General features: G+C 28.7%; 3 protein-coding genes across 4 annotated transcripts; all 3 read right to left on the reverse strand.

The window, feature by feature from the left end:
- Positions 1 to 2,933: 2,933 nt before the first annotated feature.
- LOC123304943 (luciferin sulfotransferase-like) lies at positions 2,934 to 4,789 on the reverse strand. The gene has a single exon (XM_044886500.1). It carries the CDS (start codon positions 4,645 to 4,647, stop codon positions 3,676 to 3,678), a length of 972 nt encoding a protein of 323 aa, XP_044742435.1. The 5' UTR covers positions 4,648 to 4,789; the 3' UTR covers positions 2,934 to 3,675.
- Positions 4,790 to 11,220: 6,431 nt separating this feature from the next.
- LOC123305325 (luciferin sulfotransferase-like) lies at positions 11,221 to 12,434 on the reverse strand. The gene is made up of 2 exons (XM_044887011.1): positions 12,313 to 12,434; positions 11,221 to 12,231 (listed from the first exon to the last, which is right to left on the reverse strand). Exon 2 carries the CDS (start codon positions 12,221 to 12,223, stop codon positions 11,267 to 11,269), a length of 957 nt encoding a protein of 318 aa, XP_044742946.1. The 5' UTR covers positions 12,224 to 12,231; positions 12,313 to 12,434; the 3' UTR covers positions 11,221 to 11,266.
- A 2,989-nt stretch (positions 12,435 to 15,423) lies between these two features.
- LOC123305011 (luciferin sulfotransferase-like) lies at positions 15,424 to 19,898 on the reverse strand. Of its 2 annotated transcripts, none has more exons than XM_044886603.1 (2): positions 19,726 to 19,898; positions 15,424 to 16,491 (listed from the first exon to the last, which is right to left on the reverse strand). In XM_044886603.1, the coding sequence occupies exon 2, from the start codon at positions 16,483 to 16,485 to the stop codon at positions 15,508 to 15,510; it is 978 nt and encodes a 325-aa protein (XP_044742538.1). In that variant the 5' UTR covers positions 16,486 to 16,491; positions 19,726 to 19,898; the 3' UTR covers positions 15,424 to 15,507. The 2 variants fall into 2 exon arrangements, with proteins under 2 accessions (XP_044742538.1, XP_044742537.1); XM_044886602.1 differs by lacking the exon at positions 19,726 to 19,898 and adding an exon at positions 16,596 to 16,809.
- Positions 19,899 to 22,344: the final 2,446 nt, after the last annotated feature.

Below are 22,344 nucleotides of genomic sequence, written 5' to 3' on the forward strand. Positions count from 1 at the left end.
AAAATTAAAAATTTTATTTAATTTGACATTTACCATTTTTTAAATTTTTACAGAAATCTTTAATTTGTGGTTCAAAATGATGATTATAGATGGAGAAGATCTATGATCATCATTTTGAACCATAAAGTAAAGAATTCTGTAAAAATTTAAAAGATAAAATGTCAAACAAATCATGGCCAACTTTCCTGATATACTCAATGAATTATGACTATTTTACATTTAACAAAATTGAAAACTATGTATATCAAGAAAGTTTGGAGGCTAAAAAGCAGTGGTTTTAACTTTTAAGCCCAGTGAAGCGAGCGGGTATCAATCTAGTAAAATATATTTTAAGGGCATAATCAACATGGGTATGCTGCAGATGCGTACAGCGGAATAAATGATAAAAAATGTTTATATAAAGTTATTAAAGTCGACTAATGGCCCAGATAAGCTAAAAGGTTGGAAACGCTTGATATAGATGATGATAAAAGACATTCGATCATGATCATTTGTCTAAGGTAGCAAATAACGGAAACAAATTAATTTTTAAGTGATATATAATGTTAGTTCTACTTCACGGCGGTAGAACGGCGTATCTGACAGTATAAATGAATAAGAAATTCGTAAATTAAAATGTAAGAAGGATGTTTGAACGTCTTTCTGGTTCTTGTCTGTATATCTGCCTATTGAATCATATCAATTAAAAGGAGGGATCTATTTCGATGATTTTTTATTTTGATTCAATCAAACTTGATTATTGTGATTTTTCTTTATTACCCAATTACGTCGTAAAATTCATTAATTTTAGTTTTACGTCAATGTTTCAGACATTAAAAGAATTTCGGTAGCATCAAATGTAGATAGGTAATACGCATAGTTACAAATTATTACCAATATGAGATGAATGCTCCGCTACACAGAAATTGTGATTCGAAACAAAGAAAACATCTTTTTGAATAATTTTCCATAGATGAAATTTACTGAAAAAGAACATTAAGAAAAATGTTTTGGATTTAAATTTTATACACAAATAACGACTTTATAACACATTTTGGGTGTTTACTATTTAATGGACCAAGAAAATTTATATTAATTTTATTTATACATCAATAAAAAAAAAGGCGGTAGATATAAAATAAAATATAAAAAACTGTTCCTATTTTTACTTTTTCCAGCTGAAGTATAATAAAATTTTACAAATTATTGCAGTAATATTTTTTCATACCTCTCCCGTATTTCTAATTACATTTTACTCGGGTGAAGTCCAGTATTATAAAAAATTATGTTTCTACAGGAAAATTCTTAGGGAGAAAATTTTCTGATCAAATATGATATATATTGTTTCTTTATTTGTCATCAGAATTTTAATTAGTATAAGATATGAAGTTGTTTGTGACAGGTCGAGCAAGCATAGTAGGTTATCTACTATTTATAAATCATGGATTCAATACTGCCCAAGGTGAATATTATAAATATTGTAAATTACCTTGTATTAATAAATGCGGTGTCCCATATCAAATATTAAATAAGTTTCCCATTCTATATTATTGTGGAATTGATTGGTTACTTACGCAGAGGTGGAATAAAAAATTGTGCGTCCGTAGGCTAAAAATTAGCAATCCCCCAAATAAAAATCTATCAATAGAGATCTTTTTTTTAGTTCATTATTTCTCCGAACCTATGAAATTACATTGGTAGTTTGGGACAGTTCTCCGATTAGAGCTATCGTTGTAAAATATGATCATAAATGGATACATTCATCAAAAAGTACTTTTTTAAATTACCAGAATACATCGTAAATAACATAATTGCTCTATTGTGAACTTCTTCATTGTTCAAATTGTTTAAAAACGAAATTATATGAATTAGACTGTCAATAAATTTGAATAACTGTTTAAATGTCAATATCAACGGATAGCAATTTTTTTTGCATACTTACACAATTAATTTTATGTATGTTTGAAAACTTCCACACCTACGCCATTTTGTAACCTCGCATCAGTAGGCACGCGCCTACTTGGCCTTATCGATAATCTGGCTATGCAGTTACGGTTATCACGGAACATTTCGAAAAATAAAAAAATTTAAGTGAAACAAATTTCTTTATTTCCTATACAGAAGTAGCCCGTAAATCAGCGTATGCTCAGTGTAGATAAGTTTATTAAAATAAGCTGCATTGCATTGCTACAACGTGTGTTATTAAGTTATTTGGTTTAAAGGTTAAGACAATCGCAGGGTAGTCTAAGCGAGTGTAACTAATTGGTATAGGTAATACTCCGTGATTGTCCTAGATCCTTGATTAAAGCACGTGGCACCCAAAGAATGGACTTTATTTTAGTAAATTTTCAAGCATTTTGAGTTTTGAATTGAATTTTTCACCTTGCTACTTATGCTTTGCAAGAGTAACTACTCAAAAATGTATACGCTACCTGCTAGTACAAGTAAAATTTGACCATATTATATTCATTATACTTGATACTGCTATCTTTGGCAGGATATACTTACCCATGCGGTTAGCCCTTTTTACAAAAGGGGTGATTATAATATTTAAAGACCATTACAAAATAAAAATTTATAAACAGGCCGCAAAATGTCCTGTTGTTGCTGAACGTGACCAAAAGCTATTAATTCAGGAAATAGCTAGTCCTAACAAGTAACAACTCAAGTTTTTTAGGTGCCAAGCCAGAAGAGTAGTAAATTATGAAACTTGGACATAATGTTAACAGTTTTACGATTCATATAGAACCTTAAAAATAGTTATAAAACACTACCATTCATGTCGTTGGATTATTGAACACTTGACCAATGTCATATTAATAAAAAAATAAATATACGTTCAAGTATTAATTAGTTTTTGAAAAGGTCACTGTTTATAACAGGAATGCTTGAATAAAGCGTAATTTTATGGAATTTATTTCACAACACTATACAATAAACATTATTTGTATAAACTAATAACAAATTATTAAAATGCGTTTACAAAAATAATATGTAGTCTTATTTATCACTACTACGCCCATACACACAATAACTTTTTTTTGCGTAATCATGAATTGGACTCAAATACAAGGCCGAGTGCAAATTGAGATGCAGTTTTTACGGTTTGACTAAATAAAAAGTCACGGCTTACAAACTGCGCCAAGTGACCAAGCTACATATCAATTAGTGCTTGAACGAGTTTGTGCGAATCTCATTTATGAAAAATGCAATACCATCTAAATAAAACAGCATCTCAATTTGTGCAAGGGCTCAATCACGTGTTTTGGAAGAAATTGAAATTAAAAGAAGTTACACGGTATTAAATGCATAGCGTTTACTACAATAGATGGTATGGTATAGAGACAGACAGACATAGTAAAGCTATGCTCGCATAAATAATATTACAGTATTGAATGGGGCTATCCACCAGAAGTATTGTAGGTATCGCCAACCATTATGAACCTACTGCATTGACTCGTCCGCCAATGACGATAAGCCATACAGTATGGCTTTCACACTCACCGGCAGTACGGAGAATATAGTTATACTCTAATTTATTTGTTTTTTTCCCTCAAAAATCTTGGGTTTACAATTAAACTTTAATTTAATTAATTTTGCTGTTTTATTCATGTATGTTCGTTCACCTTTCCCCACATACCGAAAAATTATAATAAAGTTTATGTAAATAAAAAAACCAGTATAAAAGTCTGAAAATCAAAATGAAGTGCCTGTATTCGCAAAATTTTCAGCAATCCATTTATCAAAGCGTGCCACAACATCCGGTGACATGTCTACTTTATAACTACCAATAACACCAGCTCGCATAAATTTTCCATCACCAAAGAATAAATCATAGTTCACAGCCTTATTTGTTTTCATTACTTCGAAGGACAAATGTTTTTGTAATTTATCAATATCATCTTCACTATAAACCTTATTTAAAAATTCACAAACTTGTTTTATCACTGCCTTAAGATCACTTTTCATTTCTTCATACTTTAAAATTAATACATTGTTACGATGTTTCTGTTGAACAACACTTAAAATATGCGATGGATATGGACCAAACGATAAACGTCCACTTAAAAATAATTCCATAAACACGTTAAAATCTCCTTTGTATCCTTCGCCATTCACACAATGATGATAATACGACACGCACGTATCTTTTGGATTTCGATAAACGTAAATAATTTTTGGTTTACGTTCACCAGTTCGTATTTGTCGTGGTAACAATTCCCATGGTAAATGTGTTTTAATAAACCTTGGATGCGGTAATTTTCTTATATATTCTAAGGAATTTGTAAAAAACTCCTTATAAAAGAATGCTGGTAATGCATTTGGGGCATCACGTAAATCAAACAGTGTAGTTACTTCCAAAAACGGGAAACGTATATAGATATATTCATCACTTACTTCTAAATTATTTCCAATACACCAAACCATTTCTTGTGCCCAAGTAGTTCCTGTTTTAGGATGTGTTACCACGAATACGTCAGTGTCGTACACTTCAAAATTATCAATTTTTTCGATGAACTCAACATAGTATTGTGGAAGGACATATTTTTGGTCGGTTGCCTCAATATAACCTTTACGAAAATCATTTATAAAATATTTATATAAATTTTTATCAATTGCGTTGTTTGATTCATTTGGATCGATTGTTTTATATTTTATTGTTGACATTTTTAACGTACTTTCAGTTTTTAATAACTTATTCGCGATAGTAGAGTATTCTCCTCTCTTATTAAATTTAATTTCAACTGATTAAACAAACTGCAAAGTATCTTATCTAAATAAATTAAATATTGATTGTTAAGCAACTTGATTCAATTTTTTAACTTTTATTTAAAATGATTTATGTTTAAAATTACATATAATTGTTTTTAATTTTAAAATAAATAATATTCTGTTATTTATTTGGTTTTTTTAAACTATATTTATGTTATAATTAATACTATTATTTTTATTATTATTATTATTGTTAAGTTTTAACTTCAAACACATACTTCTAATGTTTGTTTTTAGTTCTCATTGCCACCACATGACCTAATATTTAGTAGACTGCCTAATTGAACGTCAAAAAACCATATTAAAAAAATTTAAATAAATATTAAACAACACATGATGCAATAAAAGTACTTCCAATATACGCTACATGTGTAAAACTATGTTTAGAATTTTTGTGTCTTGTAAGTTACTTTTATCACTTACAACAAGAGACATGTATACCCTTACTTGAAGCAGTTCAGCCCGGAAACTTATTAAGCTAATGGTCAACGATAATGATCTCAGATTCTATTTTATAACCTGATAACGTTTGATTATTAAAACTAGTTAAAACGTATGATTTTAGTGTGATTATGGTCCTTGATGTTCTTAACTTTAGATGACTCGGTGAACTTCGTTTCACCTACTATTTATTTTATTATTACTTTTGATCAGCGGTTATTAATCTTAATTAACCCGCAACTCCAATTCATTTAAAGCTGTACTATGTTTAGCGCGCCCGCTAAGTCCGGTTATCTCACACGCTAGACCAACCCCTCGCTTATCTCGCCTACTTAACACAACCATTATTCCTATCTCGTGAACCATTAGACCTATCTTTTTAAGATCGTTACGCTCGCTTGCAGCTCCAATGCATTAATGGCAATAATACGCTTGGTCCCGCCCGCTAGACATAAACTTTACCTCCATCTCTTGGATAATTTAAGATGGCCTTTGGCCTAGCTTGGGCCTTCGGCGTTAGAGCTCGAAGGCAAAGCTCAAATTTAATCTTCATTTTTTGGTCAATTGAGCCTTTGCCAGAAAACGAACAGCTGTATATTTATACATTAATATAGGTATTCGTTGTGTGCGTAGTCATGGTAGGGATAATAAAATCGATGCCAGCGCTTTAAGTGAAAAATTTTGGAGATAAAGTGGGCTGTTATGACTAATTTGCAATTCTTTACATGTTAATGATATAGAAACTGTCAAATTAAAATGATTGAAAAACACTAATTAATTAAACTTAATGCATTAAAAATTGTGAAAATAAGAAATCAAATTGTACAAATATTATTTTTCAAATGTTAATTATCGTAATTATTTATTTAAATTTGTGAAACAAGAATATTAAATTTTAAATGTAAGTTTTCAATGCAATCCACACAATTATATATGCATCCATTAATTCTATAATTAAAGTAGTGTATCGTTGTCATGGAAACGAAATTCACGCTCGGAGCGAATATATTAAAAGAATTGAAGTATCTGTCTGTCTAGTTGTACCTTTCCTTGAAAACGACCAATCCGATTTCGATATACTTTCACTGAAAAGTTCAATATTTCTTTGGGCTCTTTTTACTTGGACTTTCATAGACTTTCATCAGAGGTCCAAAGTATTTTCTTCGGCATATTTTTAGCTACTTTTGATATGGAAATCCAAATTTCGCTATATGCCAGGGGCTAGTATATAAAAAAAAAAAACAAACAATTCATTCAATTATCAAAATAGTTACTTGTTTTACTGGTTTCGTTTTTAATTTCGTTTATTCACCATTCATCTATTAATAGCAGTCTACGTAAAATGACGTAGTGAAATTTTTTTAGAAATGTATTACAATTTTGTTACTTGTACTTGAATGCTGAACTTGGATCATTTGGCGTGCTATAATTATATCACAATTTTTTTTAAGTGATTTTTTTATAGAGTTTTTGGTTATTTTACACATCAAGGTTTCTTGCCGTTTTTAAAATGAACTGTTTTCGATTTATAAAGAATTATAAGAGTTAATCTTTTGAAAATACACGTTCTTCATCAAAGTTTAATTCAAATATCTTAAAAAGAACTAACTGTTATGTTCGGTGTATCTTGGGTAAACTTCAAAAGTTTTTAAAACATCCTGGAATATTTTTCAAAATAATATTTATTAATTTGTAAATTCATTTTCATATTATTTTCTTTGAGCCGCTCTCAAAAATTCAAGTAGCGTCTCGAAGTTTACAAAACATTCAACATTCAGTTAGGTTCCCACATTTCCATCTAGTAATATATTTAGCTTTTAAAAACAGATTTTCTCCACACACTCCCATCCACTGACATATATCACTTTGGAAGATATAAAACATTACTTTCTTTCCTTTCCGTGGTCTACACAGTTAAAAAAATTTTCTTCAACCCTCCCACCCACATCTACTGCCACCTTTACCGTACAGTTAGAACCCTTTTTCTCCTTACTAAAAGAAAATTTTAAGTAAAGTAAAACCTTTTTTTTTTGACAGTTACCTACATTCCGTACTAATTGAATAGAAAAACAAAATCTGATTGATAGATTTATTTATTCGATTTTCATGTAAAAATAAAGAACAGCTTTCGAATTCAAAAATGTCCGACTCATTTTACCATGAACCACACAAAATTTTAATCGTTGATGATATTTATGAATATCTTAAATTTTAAACGATGGCCAGACAAATTCATAAACATCCTCCAACCCCAAAACAAATTTTGTTCGTCAAACAGCGTCTTGTTGACGATTTCTTCAACAAAGCTTTGCGGAAAAATGACCTGCATAAAAGATTAGAATGGGTTTACATACTCTATTTATTGATTTTGTCAATCATTGATATATCTCTCATTTGGAAACGGTAAAAAAATAGCAAAGCACATTTTTGTATAAAATAACCCAAAAAACCTTCTATGCGATCAAAAAGAAAATTTTTGGAATTTAAAAATAATATGTACTGTATGAACTTGGGAAAAGGATTTGTTTTAAATTAAAAATGGAATAATTCGTAATTATTCTTCAGGGTTTTCCGTAAGAATGTTCAAAGGTTGCTTAGGAATCTTGGTTTTCTTTAAGGAAACTATCAAATCAATATTTTCGTTGCAAAAACTTTACATTAATTACAACCAATCTACATTATTATATTATATTATAACTGTCTCCAATTTAATAATCTATTCTATTGTTACCCGAATAACAAACCTAACAAATTACAAATGTTTATCTTCTATGTTTTAGAGTATCGATAGTTTTCTTCCGATTCATTAAAAATACCAACTATCTGATGATAGTTTTATTATATAATAAATTGGTAGTAAGTTACTTTGACTCAAATGGAAATTCATTGCAGTCAGTATGTTATTAATAATAAATACTTATAATTAATGCTTAGGAAATTAATTAATTATTAATGGAATTCATTGTATGGAGAATTTAAATTTCTTCATACAATCTTGCTTTTTTTCTAGATAGTAAAAGCAAAATTCCATAGTTTTCAATATTACTGAGTGAAAATACAAGTCAAAATACTTATGCAAAAATAATAATTTCAATTCTTTTCGAAGTTTTATGGATCGAATCTAGTGGTGACTTATATTCACCTATTTGAATTATATTTTATTCTTAAACTCACATTAATCCAAAGAAGACCTTTAGCAGTGACGGATTTAACAAGCAGATAGCATTAGAAAGAAACATTTGCAGACTGGGTCCATCTTGGATACAGCCATCAAAGTTTTATGCACAAAAAAAAAAAAAAAAACATCAAGACAATTTAAAAAAAAGTGAATATACTTGGTATAAAAACGAATGAAGCGTACAGTCAGTGCTAAATAAATTGATATAAAATATTTTCTACGCATTATTTCTTCAAACTTACCTTTTAGGTACTTTCGATAAAAACTAGAGAGTAAAGCACAAATTTCGATGGGGGGAGGAAACTGAAATTAAAGTGTCAGGCCCTTAGCAAGATTTTTTTACTTAAATCCGCCACTGCTATTTAGAAAACAAGTAACTATAAAAATTTTAGAAATAATTATTCTTTGTTGAGAGTACATTTTGTTATATTTGAACTTAATTTGTGTCATGAATTGAATTTACATTATTAATTCAAAGATCAATAATCTTTGTTTTTAGAAAAATAAATAAATAAAAACACATGTTGGTTTATCTTTCTTTGATAACTCTGTCATAATAATAATAATGATAAGGCATTTTATATGCAATTTACTTTATTTTTTTGTAAATATCACGAAACGATTTTTATGTATGTATAAACTAACAAGTTTAAAAATCTAGACACTATTTCATTTTAAGCAGTAGTCATCTGGTAGTTTTACCTGGAAAGTTTTCCGGGAGTTTTGAAAATGGGTGATTTTATTGATTTTGAGCTGCTCTTTTCGAATTTCCCTTTTGCTATCTCGTATCATTGCCACTCGCGCCGCCATATAAAATTAAACTAGAAAAAAATTCCTTCAGTTTATGACTACAGAATTTTTGTCGTCAAAATAGTTTCAACGTACGAGCGCAGCGAAGTGTTAATAAATACGTTACTTAATTGAGGTAGAGTAAGCGTCGCGCTTTTTTTAATATGGTTTTAATACTTTTTCCTTAACTTCAGCTACTTTACCATCAGTTGGTAGATTTTCGCAAATAAAACGGTTTTCTTTATTAGAAGCCATGGTTCAATGAACGCGAACTATGCCTATTGTAAACTTCACTGTTTACCCATGATCGTGCAAGTTATAGGATAAAACTTTGGTGTCCATTTTCTCCAAAACTATAAAAGATAGGGAGTTTATAATTTTCAGGTAGCTTAAACTAGTAGGATTGTGGAAAAATCTCGGATCAATAAAAAAAAAGTACTAGAAAATACTTTCGAAAATTCCGAAAATTTTCGAAAATCAAAATAAATGTTGACCGAAAGGCTACCATAGTTGTGTTACTTTTTTAAACTCTAATTTTTTTTAAAATAATGTAAGCACTGACGTTCAACACTTTCTATACAAGGTATTTCAACGATTAACTCCTAGTCCATTGTTTTTTATCATTTGTTAATCTAGATCTTAACTTTGGATTTTCCAATAGATCATTTTATTTACTTTTTTTTGCATATTTTGATAATACTTGAGCTCCTGTAAAAAACAACAAAAAATAACCTTTTTCAAAATCTTTTTTGTTTTTTGAAAGGTGATAATTTTAATTGTGAAAATACAAAGATTTCCTGCTTAGGCAAGCTTTAAATCGGGACTCTCACGTACGATTGATATGAGACTTCTTTCTAATATCAATCCTCACCCAATTACTATTGTTGGTATAGTGCATTGGGATCAATATGTCAATGTGGCTGTCATAAATAATATAGATCCAGAAAGTTTCCACAAGTGCTTGACGAATACATAATTGTTACTTTTGCGTAAATATTTGAAAATGCAAATAGGTCAGACGTTATTAGTAAAAAGCAACGGTTTAAAATTATAAATTTCTATTCATTAAAATTCCATTTAAAATGAACACGGAAAAATTGTTTCGAATATAAACAGTATTTTTCAGCTAAAGTATAAATGTACAAATTTCATGGCCACAATATCGATCGTCTATTCTAAGATAATTTTTTTGATTCTTTTAGTCAACATTCGTAATGTACCTTAATTATTCTCAAGAATTTAAATTATAACCAGCGGACCCGCGTTGCTGTGGGTATGGTTCTTGTAGTAAATTATTCAAGGAGAACAGTAATTGTAGATTATATGAAATGTTTGTATTTTTAACATAGCGCCCTCTATTGAATACTTACTTAATCCAGTCCACATATATCGCTATCTGTTAGAATCGTTTGGAGCTAACAGATAATTTTTACTATAGGACGTATGAGCACGGCAGTGGAGACACAAATTTAAAAAATTAATTTTTTCAATTTTGTTGGTGAATTTTGTTATAACTTAATAATAAGACAAAAAAGAAGAATAAAATTTTTCGATATCCAGAGTAATTTTTTAAATATCGAAAATTTTCTTTAATTATTTAGCTTTCGATACATTGAAAATCAAGGCAGATATCGAAAAATATTATTCTTATTTTTTGTTATAACTTCATGAAGTTATAACAAAATTCATCATCAAAGTTGAAAATAAGGTACAAATAATTTCAACCACAAGTCTAAACTTGCCTTAGTGCTCGTACTACCTTATATATAAAAAAATTGGTTACCTTCAAAATTACTATGTTTAAACTTTGTCCGTTTGAATTGAATTATTTGTAGTAATTTTATTAAGAGTCAATATGCAAGAATAAAATCACAGGGGCTCACATTCATAAAACATTAGTTTCAACATAGTTTCTCATAATTTGTTTGTTTGGGTTAATTGATTTGACTAATTTTGGAAAATTGTTGCATATTATTAATAATATCTATTAAGGGCTTAGTAAAGTTTAAAATAAGATATTTTTTTCTTCAAATAAACTTGAAATTTAAACAAAAAACACATTTAAATTTTTATCTTTATTAAAGTAATTAAATTTATATCTTTATTCTATATTTCCGTCTTGCCAAATTTATCCTCAATCCATTTATCAAATCGACTAATTAATTCCGGTGTCATAACAGCTTTATAGCTACCAATAATTCCAGCACGCATAAAATTACCACCAAAATCTTGGCCATAATTTACAGCTTTATTATTTTTCATTGACTCAAACGACAAATGTTTTTCAAGTTTTGAAATTTCCTCATCCGAATAATTTTTACTTAAAAATTCCATCACTTGTTTTATCACAGCTCTCAAATCACTTTTCATTTCTTCATACTTAATAATTAAAACGTTTTCACGATCTTTTTGTTCCATCATACTCAATACATGCGCTGGGAATGGACCATACGCTAACCGCCCACTTAAAAATAAATCTATAAAGATATTAAAGTCTCCAGAATATCCTTCTCCACTTTGACAATGATGATAATATGAAACACTTGTATCTTTTGGATTACGATACACGTAAATAATTTTCGGTTTACGTTCTCCCGTTCGTATTTGTTTCGGTAATAAATCCCAAGGTAAATGTGTTTTTATATACCTTGGACGTGGTAAATTTCGAACATATTCTAATGAATTATTAAAAAAGTCACTCTCAGCATTCTCTCCAAATAGTTCGGGACAATCACGTGTATCAAATAGCGAAGTCACTTCTAAGAATGGAAATCGTCGATAAATTTCAACATTACTACATTCTAGATTATGTCCAATACACCAGACCATTTCTTGAGCCCATGTAATACCTGTTTTGGGGTGTGTTACTACAAATACGTCAGTATCATACACTTCGAAATTTTCTATCTCGTCCATAAATTCCATGTAATATTGTGGTAAAACAAATTTTTTATTAGTTACCTCAACGTAGCCTTTACGAAAATCATTTATGAAATATTTTAATAAATTTTCATCTGATTTTAATTTTGTTAATTGTGGATCGATTTTTGTAATTGAAGGCATTTCGGTATCTAAAAACAAGACAAAAACTCTGATAACAATACAAATATGAACACACTAGCTTATTGTTGGAAAATGATAAATGCACGTACCTCACTGTTAACTGCAACACATCAAAACAATATAAATATTAACATTGAGTATCAACTATGAGTATCCAACTTTAAACATTGCTTTTGTATTCGATAAAAATTGTATATTAACTCAAAAAATATCAAAATTAAAATAATATGCTTGAATTTATTAGAACCGTGTACCTAATTATGTATATAATAATCAAAACTTGTTTTGTTATATAAAATTATAATTCCGTATCAAAAAAACCTTTCTTAGATCAAGGTCAAAGCGGAAAAGTACTAAAACATTTCTTGGAAGTTAATTCTTTCTACGATGACTGCTATTAATACAAAACAGTTTTGTAGTTGATCACACTATAAAAAATGATTTACTTACTTTAAAACTTTGTAAATAAGTTTAGACAAGATTATTTTATAACGAATCGAAAGGATTACACAATTGACTGTGACATGTACTGCATTTTATCTCATCAGCGACAATATGAAATCAATGGAAATTTTATTTTACTTAACTAGTTGATCTGTGTGAAGTTATCGCACAATCCCTCACCCCCCTTTAAGTAAGCATCCGGAATTAATTTTTTACATCCAAAAATATGTTAAAGTAACAAGTAAAAAATTAAGTGTCTCTAATTTTTTAAATATTGTCTTTGGAACGAAAACAATAATTTCCGGACTCTATTTTTCGTCATATCGAGGTGAAAATTATTGCCAAAATGACACAACATTCATTTTTTACAGACAGAAATGCACTTTTGAAAAATAATATATATATATCGTTGATACCATATGTATCGATGACAGATGCTATGCATCGATGTTGAATTACTTTTATGTTGTTTCACAGGTAATTCGTTTAGGCGGTGGTTATTTTTAAGATAGAGGAAGTTTTTCCTTTTAAGTTAACGTACAAAACATAGAAGAGATACAGATTTCAAACACTAACTTTTTTGTATTAGACAAGTAGTAGTTATACAGTCTTCAAACCGGAGCTTTTCCAAATCTTTATCGTGGGTTTAGTGTAATGCCAGTCTGCTTCCGATCACGATGGATGATTTTACTATTATGCATTTAACATTATCAGTTAATATTCACATTGGGCACTAACCTAATCTTTATAAAAGGAATACAATAACAACACTTGATATTTGGTTTTGCCCAAGATTATCATTTCTTGTTTTCTTCATACCCATAATCTGATTCGATTAAGTCCGAGTCCTATCGAACCTTTTATTTTCTCGCTTTCAATAATAATATTATTGACAATGAATATATTCATTAATTTTTCCTTCAAGAAAAATTTATAATTTAAGCCACTTGCACTTCATTAGAATAAAATGCAATTATTATATTATGTATTATTATCGATTAATTACTAATACAAAATTACTTGCTATTGAAGTTAAAAAAAAATATTTTCCTACTCTAATCATCGATGACCTTTTTATTTCCATGATAATTGCTGGTAAAAATTATTATTAATAAAAAAGGAAACAAAGAATTCAGTCATGAAACGCCAATGCCACAATACTGCGATGATAATACCAAGAGAAAATATTAAGCCGTTCTTTAGTTAAAACTGAGTATCGGGGTTGGCATTGATTAGACTGTTAACATAAATTGTTCACCAAATACAAAGTTTAAAATTATTCGGAGATTCCACAAAACACCTTTTGAGCTTAAAAAAAATAGGAAAGAAATATTTTGATTGAAACTTTGATAGTTTTAATAGACGTGATTCTTAACATTTCTGTAAATATGTTGAAGACAATATTGATACCATACAAAATCCCCTGCGCAGCAGCATTGTTTATTTCTTGACTAAATTTTTTTTATATCAATTATTTTGTTTAATGTCAAGGTTTTAGATCTTTTAAAAATCTTCCATAACATAGATTTCACTTCTAATGCCTCAAATATCAACAAAATATCGGATATTTTAAAAGAAACAAATAATCAATTCATGGTTCATTACTTTCAATGTACGCCATGAGATTCGTATATGCAAAAAAATTTTCTCAAGAACACAGCTCACTCAATTTGTACCAGAAATCAGTTAAGATTTCAAATTAATTGCGACCAGAAAACAAGTATGTCCAAGGAAATGTTATATATGGCTATGGCTTCCCATCGCTTCCACCATATATTAATGTAAGTACTTAGTAAGTAATTGAATAGAAAAGCGTTATGTTTAGTAGGTCTAGGTCGAGTTAGCACGGGTTGGGTTTTTTGACCCTTTTTCTGGAAGTCAAATTTACAATTTTAGTTTACAATCCTACGGAAATTAAGTATACATTACATACATAGTCTACGAACGGCCCAAATCCCGTGAAAACTCCCAACTGTCCATCTCGTTTGTGATCTCGCAAACAGTTGGGGAGAAAATTGCACCCATTGTAACTCAAGATGTGGTGAGAAAGGATCTTTACCTTTTGATCTCACGATCTTGACACAGACATAAGTTGTTTTGCCTGCTTGGCAGAAATTACCTCGATTTTAAGGTCGCCACGAATTTTCTCCACCTTTCAAAGACTCCTCCTGCACCTTCAGTACGATCTTTCCGGGGTTTCTCGTGATACCCTCAGTGGCAGCCAAATAAATGAGCTTTACACATTCGTTTTTTGTTCTAGGCGGTTAGCTATATTTGACGGTGCCGATCTGACTGAGACCCCCGTAACGGGGTTCGTAAAATGGAATCCATTCTCGGCAACTAATTATTTGCTGACTTTCAAAGGAAGCTGCAACGTAATATTTTCTTCCACTTCTGCACCTTCCATAAATAGAAACATATGGTTTGATGGTTTTTGGTTCCCGTGTACAGAAAGTTTTGGTCTAGGAGAAACAATCTCCTTGCCCATAGGTAAAATAGTCCAAACCAATTAGCGTTCTCCTATATGCCATCCGGGGATTCACTCATTGAGAATTTAAACTTTATTTTTCTGACTTTATTATAATTATATTGTTATACTAAAAATAAATTAAAAAAACTATTATGGAATTAAGAACTATCGTTTTTAGACAAGAACACATGTTTCAACGACTTTATTTTTATTTTTAGAAAAAAATTTATTTATATTACAAAATATTTATATTTATTTACAGAAAAAATAAAAATAAAACTGACACACATAATAAAGAATACCTTTGGGATTTCGTTTTGATCTGAAGTGAAAGTTAATTCACCTCAGATATTAAATCTTAAAATTGACTTCATTTTAAAAAGTCATTTAAAACACTAGAATGTCCAAAATTATCTACGGTCCATTTATCAAAACGTTTAATTAATTCAGGTGTCATATCAGAGTTATAACTACCAATTACTCCTGCGCGCATGAAAGTTCCACCTTTAAAATGTGTATCATAATTCACAGCGCTATTATTTTTCATTGATTCGAACGACAAATGTTTTTCAAGTATTGAAATTTCTTCATCTGAATAATTTTGGTTTAAAAATGCCATCACTTGTTTTATCACTGATTTTAAATCACTTTTCATATCTTCATATTTAACTATTAAGACATTATCACGTTGCTTTTGCTCGACAATACTTAAAACATGTGCGGGATACGGTCCAAATGCTAATCGACCATTTAAAAATAGTTCCATAAATACATTAAAGTCTCCAGCATACCCTTCCCCATTTCGACAATGATGATAATATGAAACACTTGTATCTTTTGGATTACGATACACGTAAATAATTTTCGGATTACGTTCACCCGTTCGTATTTGTTTCGGTAACAAATCCCAAGGTAAATGAGTTTTAATATACCTGGGTTGTGGTAAATTTTTTGTATACTCCAATGAATTTGTAAAAAATTCACATTGTGCAAATTCCTCAAATTGTTCAGGGCATTCTCGTATATCAAACATTGTAGTTACTTCCAAGAATGGGAAACGTTTAGGTAAAAATACATCACTCACTTCTAAATTATGTCCTAAACACCACACCATTTCTTGAATCCATGTTGTGCCGGTTTTTGGATGTGTTATCACAAATACATCAGTATCAAAAACTTCAAAATTTTCGATTTTATCCATAAATTCTACATAATATTCGGGTAATATAAATTTTTTATCGGTGACCTCCACATATCCTTTACGAAAATCATTAACAAAATATTTCCATAATTGTTCATCAGCCTCTAATTTTGTTTGTTGTGGATTGATTTTTGTTATTTTGGGCATTTTGACCTAGAAAAAAAAAAGATATTAATATTAGAATTAAATAATAATTTTAATATTAGAATTAAATAACAATTAAATCATCACGTGAAAAAAAAAAATTATCTAATTACCCAACTCTCATTAAATAAGTGTTGATTTAAATAAAAACAATTTTATCTCATTCAAACACAAATAGCATCAGTTTCTAGTTCATAATTAGTTTGTTTTTTGAAATGACTAATCAGATTATTTAAGTATTAATTTATTTAAAAAAATAAAAATAAGTTACAATTATCTTCTGGGGAAATACAAATTTAGTTAGATTTGTTTAGGAGGAAAAAAACCGTGAGTATTAATATCTATTGAAATTAATTTAAATAAATTTTTAACTAACAAAACTTTCCCTTTCCTCTTTTTAGAGAGCTAATAATGCGATGACATTTATAATGATTATTATATGAGTTCTAATGTATGTACCCACTGTTATTTTAAAATTAATATTATGAAATTGAATACATTACTAAATTTTATCTAGTAATTCATTATTTTATTAGTAGATTCAACAACATTCTAAATCCAGGGTATCCAAAATTTTTGCTCTCAATTAACCACATTCAAAAATAATGCACTACACTTAGCAAAATAAAAGCAGTAAACTATTTGTTTCGTTAAAAATACATCACAATCTTTGCATATATGTAACTTTGTTATCCATGGTTCTTTTAGATTCTATTAGGACTCATTTTAAGGTTAAAGAAGTGAGCTTGAAAATGCGCTATTTTAATATACTCCATTTGTAAAAGGCAAAAACTTCAATGTTTGCTCTAATGCACCACTTGTGTCACAGTTCTTTGACAAATATTATTATGCTCATTGAAATGCCCATTTCCCCCCTTAATTTGATATTTAATTTAATATATCCATGAAATCAAAAATATTTTATAATAATGGAAAAAAACTTTAAAAAGGAAAAAATCCGTTCCATCAATATATTCTTTGTGATCAATTATATTTTGGTAATCTTTTTCTTGAAAATTAATCGGCAGTAGTGCCCAACTATATTTTATTTGATTAACTTGTAATTTTTAGTTACATCTCGCAGGAGAATAATTACGATTTTTCTAATTCATACTCTTTCTTAATGATTACATTGTAATCGAAAAACGTATTATTAATACCAAAATTTATCTAAGGGTTGGGATGAATTTGAAATTTTACTTAATACCTAGAATTCATATAAATTTTCTTTTCAATTTTTTCTACAGAAAGTAGAAAAGTCAAACAGTAGATTTGTGAAGTTAAAAGTGATTCCAACATAGGCATAGTAAAATATTTGTCATAGCATATTGCCAACCTGCTGAAATGCTTTAATACATGTCATTGGACACTCCTGTCCTCTACTACTATAAAAATATAGACTCCAACCTTGAAATTTAATCTAACACGAAATAAATTTTACAAACATTTTTTAACAACAATACTCTCGAGAATTTTGAGCCTTTACTTAATTTTTAATCCGAACTCAACTTGCATAAATTCTATAGAAAAGTGGTGAAAAAAATTTTGGTTGGGTTGAGTTTTTCGTTTTTCTATGGAGGCTGTGGTCCGAAGTTGTTAGCCCTTGCGTTGAAAAATGGGACACTGTTACAGAAATTTTTTTCGGTCTATTTTTCTTAAGTCCATTGTAATAGTATAAAATTCAGTATTCTTCCTCGTTGTTCTTGTGGCCAGATTACATTTTACTCATTTTATGTCTGATTTGCGATTTAATTAATGTTCCTACCATTTTCATTTTTTGTGGATGTGTTCAATTATGTTTTATTACAATGTATTATTTCAATTAGTTAAATCGGCATATCAATAAAGTTTATTATAATTATTATTATAAAATATATAATTAATGAGATTTCTTTTATGATAATAGCTAACATAAATTAACACCTTCAAATTTATCAGCATACTTGCAATTTATGAATTATTTATTAATTAATAAACCTTTATTGAACTATATGTATATAAATTGGTTTTAATTAACAATTATTTAAGATTTGCTTATTTGTGTGTGACTGTTTATTTGTGCAAGGCTGAAACTAAATAATATTCCAAAGAGATTTACAGGGTCAAATATATTAACCGCGTTCATTACCATAATATTCCTTTGGGATTGTGTACCATTTTGAAATGCTGTTCACTAGAAGAATTTCAAGGTGCGACCAAAATTTTCCCCAGTGACTCAAATGATGATAATGATACCCAAAAACCTCAGTTTTTAACTAAACAATTTTAGGACAGCATAACTGCCAAAATTTTGTGCAGTTATACAAGGCAAAAGTTAGATATAATTGTTATTAAATTTTACATTCGGTACATCTAATGTTAAAGTTAGAGAAATGTGGGAATAGAAAATCAACGTACAGCTTTTTCTATAAGATACTATTAGTAAAATAGCGGGACTTTTTAACACGCTTTTATTAGCTTCACATGTATGTTAGTATGTTTGTATGTTAGTGTGTTAGCATGTAACGGAAGCTTTGGACATAATTTTTATCCCCTTTAAAACGTCGGATTAACTCAAATTTGTCATACTTATCCAGGACTGATGACAATACAATAATTTAATAAGTTTATTTGATTATCCTGATCAAGATTTTTAGGATTAATGATTTCCATATCTGAAAATATATACATTTACTTGCGCTACCACCATATTTATACTGAATTTTTTATAAACAAAAAATAATCAAAAAAACTTAAAAACACAAAATAAATAATAGTTTAAAAATCTAAACAAACACGCTTTCATTGTATCCAAATCATTCAAGTAGGGCCATTTCCGATTATTATGGAATCAATTGGATTTTTGAAACTTGGTTTTGGAAAATAGAAAGCTCTTGATTTTTAAGTCGAAATTTTATTGTAATGCCTGCATTTTTTTCTGATAGAACTAACTGTTTCATAGAGATAGACCAAACATGATTTCTCTTTAACAAACTTTTATAGCTATAGAGCAAAAATTTATACTATAAAAATGTTTCTCATATTTGTATGAGAAAAAATTTTATGGTGTTTATACCATAAACTTTTTTCGAAAACGTTACGGATTCGGCATAAGCTGTGTAAAGCTTTCACACCGCCGAAGACACCGGAAAAATGTTCCATATGATAAAACTTTCTTATTTTTTAGCGGTTCGCACATAAACCGCATTGATGAGCATGAATTTTCTTAATACAATATTAATTTTAAATTATTTTATTACTCACTTCTTATACCTTTAGTATTTTTTAAATAACATAAATCTGATCGGAGAGAGGCCAAAGGTCGCGGATTCACATTCTATTAATTGCAAATTTTTGAGAAAAATTTTGTTTTACTTTCTTTCCAATTCTTTATACAGTCGAAACTTATTTCATTCACTTGCATTCACAAATCATAAACTGCTATTGTTTATTATTTTTTGTGCAAATATTTAAACACTTAAAATGTTACTTAATGTTTTCAAATCGTCTTTAAATATGATTTGCAACTAATCGCAAATACTTAAAAGCAATTAGGTAAGTTCTTTCCAAGGAAAATGTTTTTTTTTATATTTATAATATTTAATATTTTATAATAAATATTCATAATATTTAATAATATTATGTTTAGGTACAGGGTCTTCCAAAATCAGTTTATCACAAGTATGCATATTTTATTAGTTATACCATTCTTTTATAAACAAATTTACGGATGTTATTCACTTAAACTTACTTTACAAATAAACGAAAACTTGTAGCTCTTTCTGTTTATAAGCGACATTTACACGTAGGATTATAAGTAGTATATTCGAGGTATACTAGTATAGGTATAATTAGTATATTCGAGGTAGGTTGTAGGCACTGCTTATCAAAAATAATAAATATAAAAATTATACATTCCTAGAATTCTAAACCTTAAACATTCTTTCTACTATTTTCCTAATAGATTATCATTGACGTATCCCTCTTGGTATGCCTATGGGAATTTGGACTATGTTAATGAAATATTGACCGATTGAATTTTGACGTAAGTACCTACACAAGCAAAAATTGTTGGTTTGAAAATTTGTAGTCAGGCTTTAACACAGTTCATCAAAAAGGGAGCTGTTATAAATCTGATATGTCTGTTACATTATAGTCTCTCTAATATAAAAACTGATTTAGTATTATCCTAAAGCCTATTCTCTGATTTTCCTAGTTATGTAGCTATCTAGTAAATGACAAAATGAAAGTACTGGGTAACCAAAAGGAGTATAATTTCTTTAATCTTTTTATTTCCCAGTGCTCATTTATCAAAAATAATAAAACCTTGCCCGAGGTCTAAAAAAATTTGGTATTATTTATGCCCGATTACTAAAATGTTTTTTTTTTTGTCTATTTATAAATATAAGAAATAGCTATTTATACCTACGGTACCATTTATGTGCACTTATTTTGCGGACTATTATCAGTCACGACCTTAAGAGGAAAATTTTACGATTAATAAAAAGTAAAAAAATTCTATGATAAAGACATTATACTAATAAAGTAATTTATTGACACGCAAAAAACATCACAGTACCATCAATTATTAAGAAAATTTCCACTACTTTTTTCCTTTTATTTTGAATTATTTATTGTTTATTGTGTTCACGTGTGTCTAATTATTTTAATTTTCATCTAACTATTAACTATTGTTTTTGTATGTAATTTAACTATATTAATTATTAATTGTATGTAACTATATAATAATAACGATAAGTAGGTATCTCTAAATAGGTCATATAATTTGAAATCTGTTTGTTAATATTTAATTTAATTAATTACTTTGTTTTACTTTTCAGTTTCTGTATTTATTTTCATAGCAGTGTCTGCTGCAGTGTCTGCTGCATGACGGAGAATGACACATATTCCTTTGACTAATATAAGGTGCATCCGTTAGATTGCAAGAAAAAAATTTTTAAGCGATAATTTGCACAAAAATAATGAAACTTAATAACTTTTCGTTTTCGGGGTAAAGATTCAAAAAAGAAAGGTAAAATAAGGTTTATTAAGAAAAATGATGACAAAGGATTGAATTAATTTTGTCATCTTATAACTCGAAAATGCAAAGTTTCTGACCAATCATTTTATCTTGAACTTTTTTTTGCTTTTCCTTTGAAATGATTTTGTATGATATTAATTGGTTATTTCGAAAATGAACGATCTTTAATAATAGGTTTATATGAATTTTTTCTTGTTTTTATGCAAAGTACCTATTTCGTTAATTAGTTATTCAATTTTTTTGGCAAAATCTGAATATAATCATATAAAGTGTCTCGAAATCACCGGACCAAACTGAAACAACGAGATCCATACGAAATTTTAAAATGATCTTTGGTGTTTCTCCATCTGACACACTGTTAAAGATAAGATTAAATATCTTTCTTATATTCTGTATATATAGTACCTACATTAAGGTTAGTCCCAGGTTTATAACGCTTAGAAATATTGATGCCATATAGTTTTGATAGAATTTGGCGCCATCTAAACAACATAAAGCCATGGACTAAAAGAATTTGATGCCTTAACGATGTTCCAGCATGGTATTTGCAGTTTCTATGTTAAAGCAATGGTACAATTTTTTTTTCGACAGAATTTAACGAAAAATTAAATTTAAGAATTTAATAATGCTTACTATTAATTCCCAAAGTTTCAGAAATTTTGACCGTTTAAAATGGGAAATAATTATGCCAACGTCCCAATTTCGATCAATTTACGTCGAAATTAATATCTCGAAAGTGAAAATTAATTTCAAAATTTTTTTTTTAGAATTGTATTCTATGAACATTTTTTTCTACTTTTTCTTCAATATATAATAATATCATAAAAAATAGTTGGAGAGAC

The sequence above is a fragment of the Chrysoperla carnea genome, chromosome 1 (genome assembly GCF_905475395.1).
Source record: "Chrysoperla carnea chromosome 1, inChrCarn1.1, whole genome shotgun sequence".
In the NCBI taxonomy this organism is placed as follows: Eukaryota; Metazoa; Arthropoda; class Insecta; order Neuroptera; family Chrysopidae; genus Chrysoperla; species Chrysoperla carnea.